The sequence below is a fragment of the Amphiura filiformis genome, unplaced genomic scaffold, assembly GCF_039555335.1.
Source record: "Amphiura filiformis unplaced genomic scaffold, Afil_fr2py scaffold_71, whole genome shotgun sequence".
NCBI classification, from domain to species: Eukaryota; Metazoa; Echinodermata; class Ophiuroidea; order Amphilepidida; family Amphiuridae; genus Amphiura; species Amphiura filiformis.
Window position 1 is genome coordinate 117109 of NW_027305535.1, and position 13676 is coordinate 130784.

Here is a 13676-nt window from a genome sequence, read left to right on the forward strand (position 1 = left end):
TAAAATTCAGACTAGACAGTATGCAGGGGGACAAAAACAGCAAACGTAGGCAGAAGAAGTAGGCAAAGTTCGATAGCCAAAAATTACCACTGCCAAGGCCCACAGAAGTAAGTGCTGAACCTGCAAAAATAACAAGGATCAATGGTGATACAAAACTGCACTAGAACAAGGGATGAAAATCACTGTGCATATAAACAGACACGCTAAACCAAACATCCATAGTAGGCACAAAACAGGCAAAGTTCGATGGCCAAAAATTGCCAATTCCAGAGCCCACAAAAGTGTCAGGAAAATAGTACACTGGAAGTGATGAAAATCACTGTGTACATAGCAGTCAAACACTAAACAGACAAAAAACAACCGACGTTTCGAGCAGATAAACTGCTCTTCTTCAGGGACAGACAACAAAATATAAAGCAAAAAACAAGAACTACATGCTGTAGTTTAAAAACAAATTCAAGTCAAAAATTGAAGGCAAGTTCAAATTGAAATAAGTAGCAAACAAAGACAGCAAACTCAGAGCAAAATAAGTTGTGTCTTCTCTCATTGAGAGCAAATTCGTAGTGAATTTGTTTTTAAACTACTGTACAGCATGTAGTTCTTGTTTTTATGCCTCCACCGCGAGGCATACTGTTTTTGCAATGTCCGTCCTTCCGTCTTTCCGTCCTTCCGTGCTTCCGTGCTTCCGTCCGGATGCGATATCTCAGGCATGGATGGGCGGATTGACTTCAGATTTTCAAGATAGGTGGGTCATGGTCAAAAACTCTGGCTACTTTTTTTTTGGGTGAGGTTCAAGGTCATATACTGAGGTAAAAGGTCATTTGAGGTCAGAGGGCCCATTTTCCTTATTTACCTCTTTTCTCGGAGACTGGGGGGCGCACGTTCCTCAAACTTGGTGGGTGGGTGCATCTTGACCCCAGACAGAACAAGTTTATATTGGTTAGTGGGTCAAGGTCTCCTGAGGTCATGCAGGGGTCATCTGAGGTCAAATTAGCAAAAATAGTCATATGGCCATGAAACTTGGTAGGTACAGTCAACATTTAGAGCCAAATTTTTGGAAGGTCATTTTAGGGTCATCTGGGGTCACCCAGGGGTCATCTGAGGTCAAGTTAGTAAAAACTGCCGTATGGGCATAAAACTTGGAGGGTACAGTCAACATTCAGAGCCTATTTTTTTGAAGGTCATTTTGGGGTCATCCAGGGTCACCCAGGGGTCATCTGAGGTCAAATTAGTATAAACTGTCGTATGGGTATGAAATTTGATGGGTACAGTCAATATTCAGAGCCAAATTTTTGGAAGGTCATTTCGGGGTCATCTGAGGTCATCCAGGGGGTCATTTGAGGTCAAATTAGTAAAAACTGTCGTATGGGCATGAAACTTGGTGGGTACAGTCAACATTTAGAACCAAATTTTTTTGAAGGTCATTTTGGGGTCACCAGGGGTCATCTGAGGTCAAATTAGTAAAAACTATCGTATAGGCATGAAACATGGTGGGCACAGTTAACATTTAGAGCCAAATTTTTGGAAGGTCATTTTGGGGTCACCAGGGGTCATCTGAGGTCAAATTAGTATAATTACTATATATGGGCATGAAACTTGGTGGGTACAGTCAACATTTGGATCATTTTGGGGTCACCCAGGAGTCATTGAAAGGTTGTTTTGGGGTCATCCAGGTGTCATCTAAGGTCAAATTTAGTCTCCTCTTTTTGAGGCTTGATGCTTTGTATCAACTTGTGAATTCCACATCACTCCCTTTGGTGGAGGCATCACGGTCGACGCTGTGCGTCGAAAACCGCGACATCCGAGAACCGCGGTCCATCTAGTTTGCTTTATATTTTGTTGTCTGTCCCTGAAGAAGAGCAGTTTATCTGCTCGAAACGTCGGTTGTTTTTTGTCTGTTTAGTGTTTGACTGCTATGTACACAGTGATTTTCATCACTTCCAGTGTACTATTTTCCTGACACTTTTGTGGGCTCTGGAATTGGCAATTTTGGCCATCGAACTTTGCCTGTTTTGTGCCTACTATGGATGTTTGGTTTAGCGTGTCTGTTTATATGCACAGTGATTTTCATCCCTTGTTCTAGTGCAGTTTTGTATCACCATTGATCCTTGTTATTTTTGCAGGTTCAGCATTTACTTCTGCGGGCCTTGGAAGTGGTAATTTTTGGCTATCGAACTTAGCCTACTTCTTCTGCCTCGTTTGCTGTTTTGTCCCCCTGCATACTGTCTAGTCTGAATTTTACTTGTTCCCCCACATCAAGTTGGTGTACCTTGCTTTTTTTCTTTCCTGTTGTTATTATTCAAGGTATCCTCTTGTATCATTTATTGATCCTTGATGTGTTTTGTGTCCTCGTCCGTTGGATTCACCATTACCCACTTTTTTTTTTATTTAACAGTACTTGAAGTAAACTTTATAAATCTGATGATTTATACTTAAAGTGTATGTAGGTGGGATGAAAAGCTGACGATCAATTGAAAATTTTGACCGCTCGTATTGAAGATATGGATGTTTTTCCCAAAACACCAAAAAAAATTAGGTCTTTTGGGAAAAAATCCATATCTTCAATATGAAAGGTCAAAATTTTCAATTGACTGTCGGCTTTTCCTTCCTGCTACATACACTTTAAGAATATGTCATTAGATTTATACAATTTACTTCGAGGACTGTTAAATATCAAAAATTTGAAAAATATCAAATTTTTATAATTGTCATAAAATTTGTATTATATTGTGATTTTCAAAAATGAAAATTATTTGATATCAGAAAGACATGCTTCAGATTCAGAATGCAATTCGATAGGTCTGAGGTGCTCTCATGTCCCACAAAAATACTGTCGAAAGCAATAAACGCTCATTTTAGATCCCTTAAAGGAAGCATGATAATTAGAATTGATAATTTTAAAAACAGTTGAAACAGTTCAAAATTGGCAAAGTGCAAAAAATCACACTAAAAATTCTACTTTTGCAGTATTTGAAATGTAAATGAAACTCATCCAAACACGTACAGATCTGGAAGCAAATAGCATTGGAGTATTCATTAGATTGGTATAGAGCTCTCATGAGATGTTATCGGTACCCACAATTGTCTTGCCAACGCCTGGGGACGAGAATGTCATTTCGACAATGTCACCTGTACCAGCATTCGCCGGAGGCTACACTCCCGTACCACCGAACTACGATCACCGGAACCACCGTATATGTTAAGTCTCCTGCCACCCCAGTCTCCATTCCCATACTCTGCATCGCCGGTGAACTTTAACGACACATTTCAGTCGGTTGCTGAAGTCGTGCAGACAAAAACGGAAGTGGAAGCTTTGAGGGTTGTGTTTGCGCAGTTTCGAAGCGTTCCTGCTGCGTATCGACGGACCATCCTACGTGTGGATGAGGATGGGAAGGATAAGAGACTGGAGGATTGGGTACCGTTTTGTATCATGCTGCATTCGGTAGATGGTCTACTAGAAGCACAGAATATTGAATCTGATACTAAAAGGGTTGGTACAACCAAGAGTTAATGTAAACTATATTCTGACAACTTCATAGAATAAGGATTGTAAGGTTGGTCTTAAAACTTTAGGCTAAATGCAAAAATGAAAGCAAAGTTTGTGATCATTTATAAAATGTTTGTTACATCTACAAGTTTAATTCTTACAAATGTTCTTCAAGGAGGAAATTTATGTTACATTCACTAAATCTTTGTTTCCTTTTTTCTCTCTCTTTTACATTACAGAAAGAAGAAGGATCAATTGAATATGAAGTGCGTTTGAACCTGTTTGATATCACCTACAAGCGGTTCTTTGGTAGGACATGGGTTGGTCCAAGGAAACGAAGCAAAACATCTGTGACTAACAAGGTGCCAAAGTTACAGTATAATGTGGTGAGTTAAGCCATTCCAATCATGTTCCAATCAGGGTCTTAGCTAGGATTGACAAGTGCCTGTCATTTTCACCAAAACTGTCAGTTCTGAAAACATAAACTAGACCTCTGCCCCTTCATTTATTAGTCTGGCCTTGTTTTGAGATTACAGAACTTATTTAAGTATTATTTTGTAGAATTTAGCATGACACAGCCATTGATTTTGCCTGTCCCATGAGCAAACTGCCTGTCCAAAATGACAGGTGGACAGGTGGCTAGCTATCACCCTGATTCCAATTCAGTTCAGGGATGCAAGATTTCTGGAAATTTTGGCCATATAATTTTTGTTTACGTTTCCGAAATTAGATGATATTTCATCAAAAAAAGAGCAAAGACATTTTTTTAGGGAGGGGTGATACCCCTGGCCTATTCCCTGGACAAGATCCCATAAATGTTTCATGCAGCGCACAAGCGCTTGGCCATAGGGCTAGTTTGATTTGCAGGACTTTTTGGAATTGCCCACTTGTATGCCTGGTCATTAAAATTGTATTAGGATACTTATAAAACCCACCCTTGTGCTGTTTGGATATATTCACAATCTAAGTACAGACATGAAAGTGTGCCATTGGCCCTAGGCTGCCGACTGCAGTGTTTGAGACTAAATAAAAAGCGCTAGGTACAAGTGATTTATTTTTGTATAGTTTGATATTCTGTATTGAAGATGGGCAGTCCCTAGTATTAACCAGTACCATAAACATCACCATGCTATCATTGCTACAACATATTACTGGGTAGGGGCCTCCCCTTCAGCAGGGCAGTGGCGGTTAATAGAAAGGGCACCTCTGAAATAATCATCCCAAGAATGTTGGGGTTAATGAAATGGAATAATTATGAATGAAAAATCTTTAACATTTATGTAGTTCAATTTAAACGTTTTGAATTTGTTAACCCACAATCATGTTGCATGCTTTAGCTTTTGGATTATTATCCATATAAAACATATTACTGGGTAGGGGCCTCCCCTTCAGCGGGGCAGTGGCGGTAAATAAAAAGGGCTTCTGAAAAAATCACACCCAGGATGTTGGGGTTAATGAAATCTTTAACATTGTGTAGCATAATTTAAGCATTTTGGATTTGTTAACCCAAAATCATGTGGCATGCTATTGCTACTATTATCCATAATAAGATTATACATTTGTAATAAAATTGGTACACTTGATGACATCTAGACATTCAACATTTGGATATGTCTAATTTAGTAATTAAAAGTCATCAGCTTCTGTTTCATCATAATAATATCATTTTCAATGCTTAATTACTTATTCTTCTACAGCCTGTATACTTCCACACATCGTTAGCTGACCCAAACATAGTTGTGGTTGTTGAAGTCATTGGTATACTGACACCAAAGAAAGGGAGAAGCCAACATGTATCATGTGGATGGGGAGTACTGAGATTATTTCAACAAGGTAAGAATACAGATTGGGCTGTTCCATTTAAAATGCACACTACCCCTGTGGAAGATTTAGCTAAAGTTTTCCACAGAAGGAGTATGAGTTTTGAATAGAATAGAATAGACAACTGGATAACTTCCATGTGAAATACTCACTCCAGTTGTGGAAGATTTAGGTAAAGCCAAAATACAGGGGGAGTATGAGTTTCAAAATGAGTAATCTTCACAATTACATTTGAAAAACATACTCCCTCTGTGGAAGATATTTCAAAAATCTTCCACAGTGGTAGTGTGTATTTCAACTGGAATACCCTATTGATACTGACACGACCAAAATTGCTATACCATTTTTCACCCTGATGTGGCACAGCTAAGTCAGTGCGCATTTCATTAGGCGCACCCTCAGATCGCTAGTGTTCATTCAAAGCGCTGGCGTACACTCATATGTGACACGATCAAGGGAAATGAGTCGGATGTCGCTAATATTGATTTTGAGATATTGGCAAAGAAAGTGTTAAAATTCTTTTGTTTTATATTGTTTTCAATGATTGATAAATTCACTTAACTTCACAAAGAAAAGTCATATCAACATGGGGTTTTCAGTTTCTGAAAGCTCTAAATGTCCTCTTTAGAAACATTATGTAAAACTCATTTTCGACCAGGGTCGACATGTGACTCATTCCCCTTGATCATGTCACATATGCTTAAAGACGTTGCATATGCAGAAAAGCTGCCTCAACGTGTTGACATTTAATACTGCCACATCAGGGTGAAAAATGGTATAAGTTTAGTCCTGACAAGAGAAAATCCTAGCGAAAGCTTAACGCTTTTGTTGAACCGGTTGAAATACTCAATCTGGCCGTTGTAAAATAAAACATAACAAATTGACAATTTAAAAGAAAAAGAATTAGTTGCAATTGTTGCACTGGATCCACTTCAATCTGTAAAGGGCATAATTATGTTTATTTAATGAAACTAAAAACAGAGCTAATAATTTTGTTTATTGACCAAGAAATTGAAAGTTGGGATTCAGCATTGTAAATTAATGTTTCAATTTGTGATTTGTAAGTCAATAGATTCATTTACCTGTAAATTAAGTTTCTTATTTTCATGTTATTAGCTCCATAAGCAAAATATTTTGTGTTTTGAATATCTGCTTTTGGCCGAGGCAGCCAATGACATCAGTGCATCGAGGCAGCTACATATATATGCAGTGTCTTAAATGGGCATGTGTGCACACCATGCACTGCTTTGAGTTAGAACTGTGGCTCCAGTTCCTCACTCCCAAGAGGGGGTGCACGTGAAGCGCACACAAACTTGTGCGAAGCGCAAGAGGACTAGTGGATTTTTTAATATCAGAGCGTTCCTGTCACAGTTCCCTACGCACTGAACAAGTGCTAAGCTTTGAGTGAATACTTGTGATTTGAAGTGAATACACAATGATGCCACTAACTGCTCTTGGCCAAAAGCACTATATAGTAAGTAGGTGAGGGGTAAAAATGTATTGGTCCACAATTTGGACACTTTAGTGGTCACATATACTTCCACTACATGTGTTGTCTTATATAATTTTGTCCAAATGTACAGGTGATTTTGTAGATACATCCCACACCACCCCAGCTCCGAAAAAAAAAGTAGATCTTTATCATGGATCGCCAAGAGCTCTACTGTATCTGGGAGATGACATCAAGGTAAGAAATATGCTTGTGTAAAACACCCTTATACATATTCATCCAAGAGATTTCACCTCAGACAATGCTAGCTCACCTGATCTAAACTGGCTGCAAGGTCTTTGTCACCCACTTCATCTGCCCCAAAATTCAAATACAGCGGTGGAGAGAGTGGATGATTTTGTTTTTTCTCCGCTAGCCGAGGGATTGAACCTGGAACCTCTTGCACACAAGTCAAAGCTTGTCACCACTTTGCCATGCTGCTCTCTATTGTATGAATCATTTATACATGTAAATGATATGTTTAATTTTGACAAACTTCAATAAGAATCCAATCAGAAATAGGTGTTATAGAAATATGCACATTGCACTTTCCGTCTACAGACAGTGTTTTTGAAGGTGTGATACACAGTCATATCCTAGCAGACTATAGTTTTGGACTTGGTCTGAATAAGTATGATTGACAAGTTCTGTTCTGCTTGTTATGGGTGCACACCTGTAAATGCTTGTCCATTGACCTATTGTGCAAATGTGCTATTCCATTTAAAATCCACACTACCCCTGTGGAAGATTTTGGATATATCTCCCACAGGGGGAGTATGAATTTCAAATGGAATGAACACATTAGGCAGCTCCATTTGAAAGTCACCATCCCTCTGTGGAAGATTCAGTTTGAATCTTTCTTAGAGGGTGTATGAAATTCAAATGGAGCTGCCTAATGTGTTCATTCCATTTGACATTCATACTCCCCCTCTGAGAGATATTTCCAAAATCTTCCACAGGGGTAGTGTGGATTTTAAATGGAATAGCCCAATTGGTGCTTCCAAGAGATTCTTAGCACTTCAAAACTTATCCTTTCTACAAGTTCAGACAGCTAGTGATGTAGAGAAACCAAGATTTCAATAAGATTTTGCTAACTTGATCACCCTATAGGCCAGCTTTATCATGCCAGCTCCCAACATAGATTGGTTTCACTATAACTGAAAGCTGAGTAAAATCTTTATAAAAAACCAGATAATGCTCAGTTTTAATGGACAGTCAAAATAATAACAAGGACTAAGACTAAACACGAATCAGGACTTAATTGCTTGCTTTCAACCCTTTTCTAATTGTTTTGATTTTATTTCATAGAGTAACTTTACCATTTGTTAAACACTGATTTTTTGCCCGGAGGATGTCAGAGGATCCAATATTATAGGTGTGCACTCTTATGCCATGTATTTATGAATGTTCTCAATCATCCTGGTAGATAAATAGTTGGAAAAATTATAATTCTTTGCAACTGGACTTACTGTTTTTGCTGACTTCAGTATCAGGTCATATCCATGATGCATCATCAGGTCTAGTGATCTTGGATTGGCTCTGTATTATTGACCTGTGATGTCACGGTGGTAGAAGTGACATCACACTGGAGTGGCCGATGTATACTTGAAGTGCTGACAATCCAACTGTCAGTCCTAATACTGTAAGTCCAGTTGCAAAGAATTGTAATTTTTTCCACCTCTTTTGTAATACTTTAAAAAAATCTAACTTTGTTTTACTTCTTCCAAAACATCCAGGGAGTGAATACACCTGTGCAATATCCAACTGTCAGTTCAGTTTCACCATCCGTACACACCGGTATATGGAGAAGATCATGCATCTTGTGCCTGAGAACTATTTGGTGGATGCGAAACAAGTCGTACCTGGAGTCACTATAGTGGACCCTAGAGACGGTAAGTTGTTCTTGATGTGATATGTATGGTTTGCAGCTGGGATGTGCGTTTGTCAAAAAAAAAATGTGATGTGATGATTGTTTAACCAGTTCTAAGCACTATGGGCAGTCATACATACAGCAAGCAGCTAATGGACATACATCTTTGTGTCGCTGAGCCTTGCCTATGATGAATGCAGTCATTCATGCAGTAGATAATTTACATACATCTTTGAGTCACTGAGTCCTGTCTATGATGATGCAGTCATTCATATGGCATGTAATGGACATACGTCTTTGTGCCGCTGAGCCCTGTCTATGATGATGCAGTCATTCATATGGCAGGTAATGGACATACGTCTTTGTGCCGCTGAGCCCGGTCTATGATGATGCCGTCATTCATACGGCAGGTAATGGACAAAAGTCTTTGTGCCGCTGAGCCCTGTCTATGATAATGCAATCATTCATATGGCAGGTAATGGACATACGTCTTTGTGCCGCTGAGCCCGGTCTATGATGATGCAATCATTCATACGGCAGGTAATGGACAAAAGTCTTTGTGTCGCTGAGCCCTGTCTATGATAATGCAATCATTCATATGGCAGGTAATGGACATCGTCTTTGTGCCGCTGAGCCGGTCTATGATGATGCAATCATTCATACGGCAGGTAATGGACAAAAGTCTTTGTGTCGCTGAGCCCTGTCTATGATAATGCAATCATTCATATGGCAGGTAATGGACATACGTCTTTGTGTGACTGAGCCCTGTCTATGATGATGCCGTCATTCATATGGCAGGTAATAAACATAAGTGTTTGTGCCGCTGAGCCCTGTCTATGATGATGCAGTCATTCATATGGCATGTAATGGACATACGTCTTTGTGCCGCTGAGCCCTGTCTATGATGATGCAGTCATTCATATGGCAGGTAATGGACATATGTCTTTGTGTCGCTGAGCCGGTCTATGATGATGCAGTCATTCATACAGCAGGTAATGGACATATGTCTTTGTGTCGCTGAGCCCGGTCTATGATGATGCAGTCATTTATATGGCAGGTAATGGACATATGCCTTTGTGTCGCTGAGCCCTGTCTATGATGATGCAGTCATTCATACGGCAGGTAATGGACATACGTCTTTGTGTCGCTGAGCCCAGTCTATGAAGATGCAGTCATTCATACAGCAGGTAATGGACATACGTCTTTGTGCCGCTGAGCCTTGCCTCTGAAGATGCAGTCATTCATACAGCAGCTAATGGACATACATCTTTGTGCTGCTGAGCCAACGAAATGTACTTATTTATAAGTTTATATTAATCCTTACCTTTTACCATCCTCAGCAGATTACTTTTCACAGTGTTTCTTGATATTTTTACTTTATTTTGTTTACTGAAGGAGGTGACAATTTAAGGAAACCTCGCCCTTTGAAGAAGACACCGTGTGTTATCGACAAGATCAAGATTAACCTGTACCCAACTCTGGAGAAGTTTGAAGAGGAATTATGTCAGATAGTCAATAATGATAGATTGGCAAGGGTAAGGATATATTTAATGGTATGCTGGTGATGAATAGCAGCCTTGAATTCAAAGAAACTGGAATATTGAGTCTTGACTGACGCATTTATTCGTCAAATGTTCTGGGTTGATGACTGAAAAACTTATGTGGCCATGTGTCTTGAATTCGCCGCATTTTGCATTGCGCAGCCTTTTGAGCTTATTTACGCCTTTCGATGTTGAAATTGATATAAAATTTTAAATATGCATCGCACTTCATACAAAGTATACATTTCCTGAAATTGCATGAGGAATCCAAATATGCTATTTTATATGCCCACAGAAGCCATGACTTGTGTGTGCATAAAAGATATCAAATTTTGCTTCCAAGCTATTAAAGAAACATGGTGCAAGGAACATATTTTATGGACAGCACACATAATTCCTAATATTGTTTCCATGCACATTTACAGGATGGTGTGCAGTCTGACACAGGGAGTGTAGTTATAGCAGAGCGGCGCCTTCATGTCGGAATACATAATGGTTTCGGCTATGTTGACAACCCACATGTCATGATGATAACCACAGATGATGAATTCAGCAGGGGTGGCAAACGGGGAGTATGAGGAAGTTGAAAGGTCGCCCATCATCAGCAGGGTCTAGGTGAGTTTTTTATTTTATTTATTTATGACATTCGGCCAAAGCCAGCTGGCAAAGCCCATTAGTGCTCATAGGCTACTAAATTAAAGGGATACCAACTGAAAATGACGGGACAGGGATATGGGAAGAAGTCTGATTTTAGAAGTAGAAGGGAAACTGGAGCACGCAGAGAAAAACCAAAGAGGACGAGCATGGATCGGCAACCAAACTCACATGTGGCAACTTGGGGAATTGAACTTGGGCCGCAGTGGTGAGAAGCAAGTGAGAAGACTACTACACTAACCTGTCTCCGTTCTGAGTGTGTAGAAGAAGAAGTCACTGTTTATTTGTAGAGATGAAATTTTATAATTCATTCATTCCTTTTCGGAAGTTTTGCCAACAAGGTTGGACAAAATGTTATGCCAATGTTGGAGTTCAAAATAATTGTACAGTTTAACAAACATTCAGGAATGTTTCAGATTTACATAAATTACAATTTGCTGTTGTTTTACTTGATTTATTTTTTTCAGGGAAAACTTGGCAACAACATTATTAGTGAAGAATAAGATCTCTTTATCAAGCATAGTTGACGACCCTTTGTATTCTGTAGTGTTCCTGTTAGAATACAATCTGTCTGTGCCAGTGTCAAAGCAAGACCAGCAGGTATGTTATCAGAGTAAGAATAAGATTTAGGGATTCAATGATGTTTCACCGTTGTTCATCACTGTTTAACAATGATGCATCCGCGTCATCTGCATGGTTCATTTCATGTGGGCAGCTTTAGCTCCCAGAGCGAAGCAAACCACACAGACGCGCCGGATAAACTCTGCTATCTACTGAAGATAGCACTTTTAAGTGCTATCTACTGAAGATAGTGCTATCTTCAGTAGATAGCAGAGTTTATCCAAAATATCCACTGTAGGGATGAATGACCAACTATAGTATGTTTCACCGTTGTTCATCACCATTTAACAATGATGTGTATGCGTCGTCTGCATGACGCGCCAGACACAAGTTGTTAAACGGTGATAAACAACAGTGGAACATGATTTAATCCCTTTCAACAACGGAAACAGGCTAAAGATCGTCTAATGTCAGTTACTCATTGCCACTCAACCTTGGAGCCTAAAGGAAGATTAGTGATTTCTCTGTTGATATCGGCAGTAAAACTGAATTCAACATGTGAGCATGTATAAGCACACAAGTGCAGGCATGACAGATTTTATGCGCTCACGCAAAATTGTGTTTGCATATACACTACTGGAAAAGTGTGGCTTCATGACCGATTAACAACGTTTGGCTCCTGTACAAAGTTAAAGGATGAGTTGTTGAACTCTATATCAAGCATAGTTGATGTATTCTGTAGTCTTTATATTAGAATACAATCTGTGTGTGCCAGTGTTATATTAAAGCAAGACCAAAAGTTATGTCGCATGATCATGTTCCTGATTTTGTGAAACAAGGTAATAAAATAATTACAGTCTAATTCTATATTCAGTAAGTAATAAGTTCTTCCATCTTACAGCTATCTACAAGTTTCAACCGAAACCAGACAAGAAGCGTAGCCCTACGTTGGGCCGTCTACGCTCCCAATTTCAAGGAGCATGTGAGCGATGTCACAGTGCAGCTGATAGGTGGACCTGTACCCAATGCTGACAATGTATTCATGTATAAGAATCCTGATACAGCTATGGCAGATAAGGAAACATCAAAAGCTGCCTCGGGGAAGATTCAATTTGTATTCAAGGTTAAGGTAGGTATCAATTTTGATAATATGATAATGTATTTAGAATCCTGTTACTGCCATGACACATATGAAACATGAAAAGCTGCTTTAGGGAAAATCCAGTTTGTATTTTAATACCTACCTTAAAGGATCTAGAATGAGCGTTTATTGCGTTTCGACAGTATTTTTTGTGGAACATGAGAGCACCTCAGACCTATCAAATTGCATTCTGAATAAAAACATGTCTTTCTGATATCAAATAATTTTCATTTTTGAAAATCACAATATAATACAAATTTTATGACAAATTATAAAATTTGATATTTTTCAAATTTTTGATATATAACAGTCCTCGAAGTAAATTTTATAAATCTAATGATATATTCTTAAAGTGTATGTAGCTGGGGGGAAAAGCCTACTATCAATTGAAAATTTTGACCTTTAATATTGAAGATATGGATTTTTTTCCCAAAAGACCTTTTGTGTGTGTGTTTTTGGGAAAAAATCCATATATTCAATCTGAAAGGTCGAAATTTTCAATTGATCGCCGGGGCTTTTCATCCCACCTACATACACTTTTTTTAAGTATAAATCATCAGATTTATAAAGTTTACTACTTAGTAATGTTAAATATCAAAATATCAATTTTAATGATTTGTCATAAAATGTGTATTAAATTGCGAATTTCAAAAAATCAAAGTTATTTGATATCAGAAGGACATTCTTCGTATTCAGAAAGCAATTCGATATGTCTGTTGTGCTCTAATGTCCCAAAATAAATACTGTCCAAACGTTCATACCCCTTCCCTTAAAAAATGAATATAAATGTGTTCATGTATAAGAATCCTGATCATAGAATTAGAGAAGGAGAACCCGGACTCGGTATCCCGCCACATACAATAACACTGTCAGCTATGGGGAGAAAATTGGAGGTATTCGGGTCCTTGCTGCCGGTGCGCACCAAATCTGCGTCTCATCTGAAGCATCTTGGTGTCGCGTGCAGGTTGCATCAAGTGCATCTCTCAAATGTGCCCATCATCCACGTCACGCTTGTATGACAACGATTGCTTCAAGCACATTCTGAGGGAAACTGAATACCCCCAATTTTTGCTCCAAGATATAGGGGAGTCCTGGCTCTCCTCCTCTAATTC

At 38.9% G+C, this 13676-nt stretch overlaps 1 protein-coding gene across 1 annotated transcript in view; it reads left to right on the forward strand.

Annotated features, from left to right (window-relative positions):
• The window catches only part of LOC140144672 (nephrocystin-4-like), a 158523-nt gene that overhangs the window by 60412 nt on the left and 84435 nt on the right, over positions 1-13676 (forward strand). The window contains exons 2-9 of the mRNA XM_072166479.1: positions 3727-3873; positions 5185-5320; positions 6892-7012; positions 8538-8689; positions 10063-10202; positions 10634-10785; positions 11330-11462; positions 12325-12552. Of these exons, the coding sequence (XP_072022580.1) occupies positions 3727-3873; positions 5185-5320; positions 6892-7012; positions 8538-8689; positions 10063-10202; positions 10634-10785; positions 11330-11462; positions 12325-12552 (1209 nt within the window). The remainder of the gene's footprint in view (positions 1-3726; positions 3874-5184; positions 5321-6891; positions 7013-8537; positions 8690-10062; positions 10203-10633; positions 10786-11329; positions 11463-12324; positions 12553-13676) is intronic.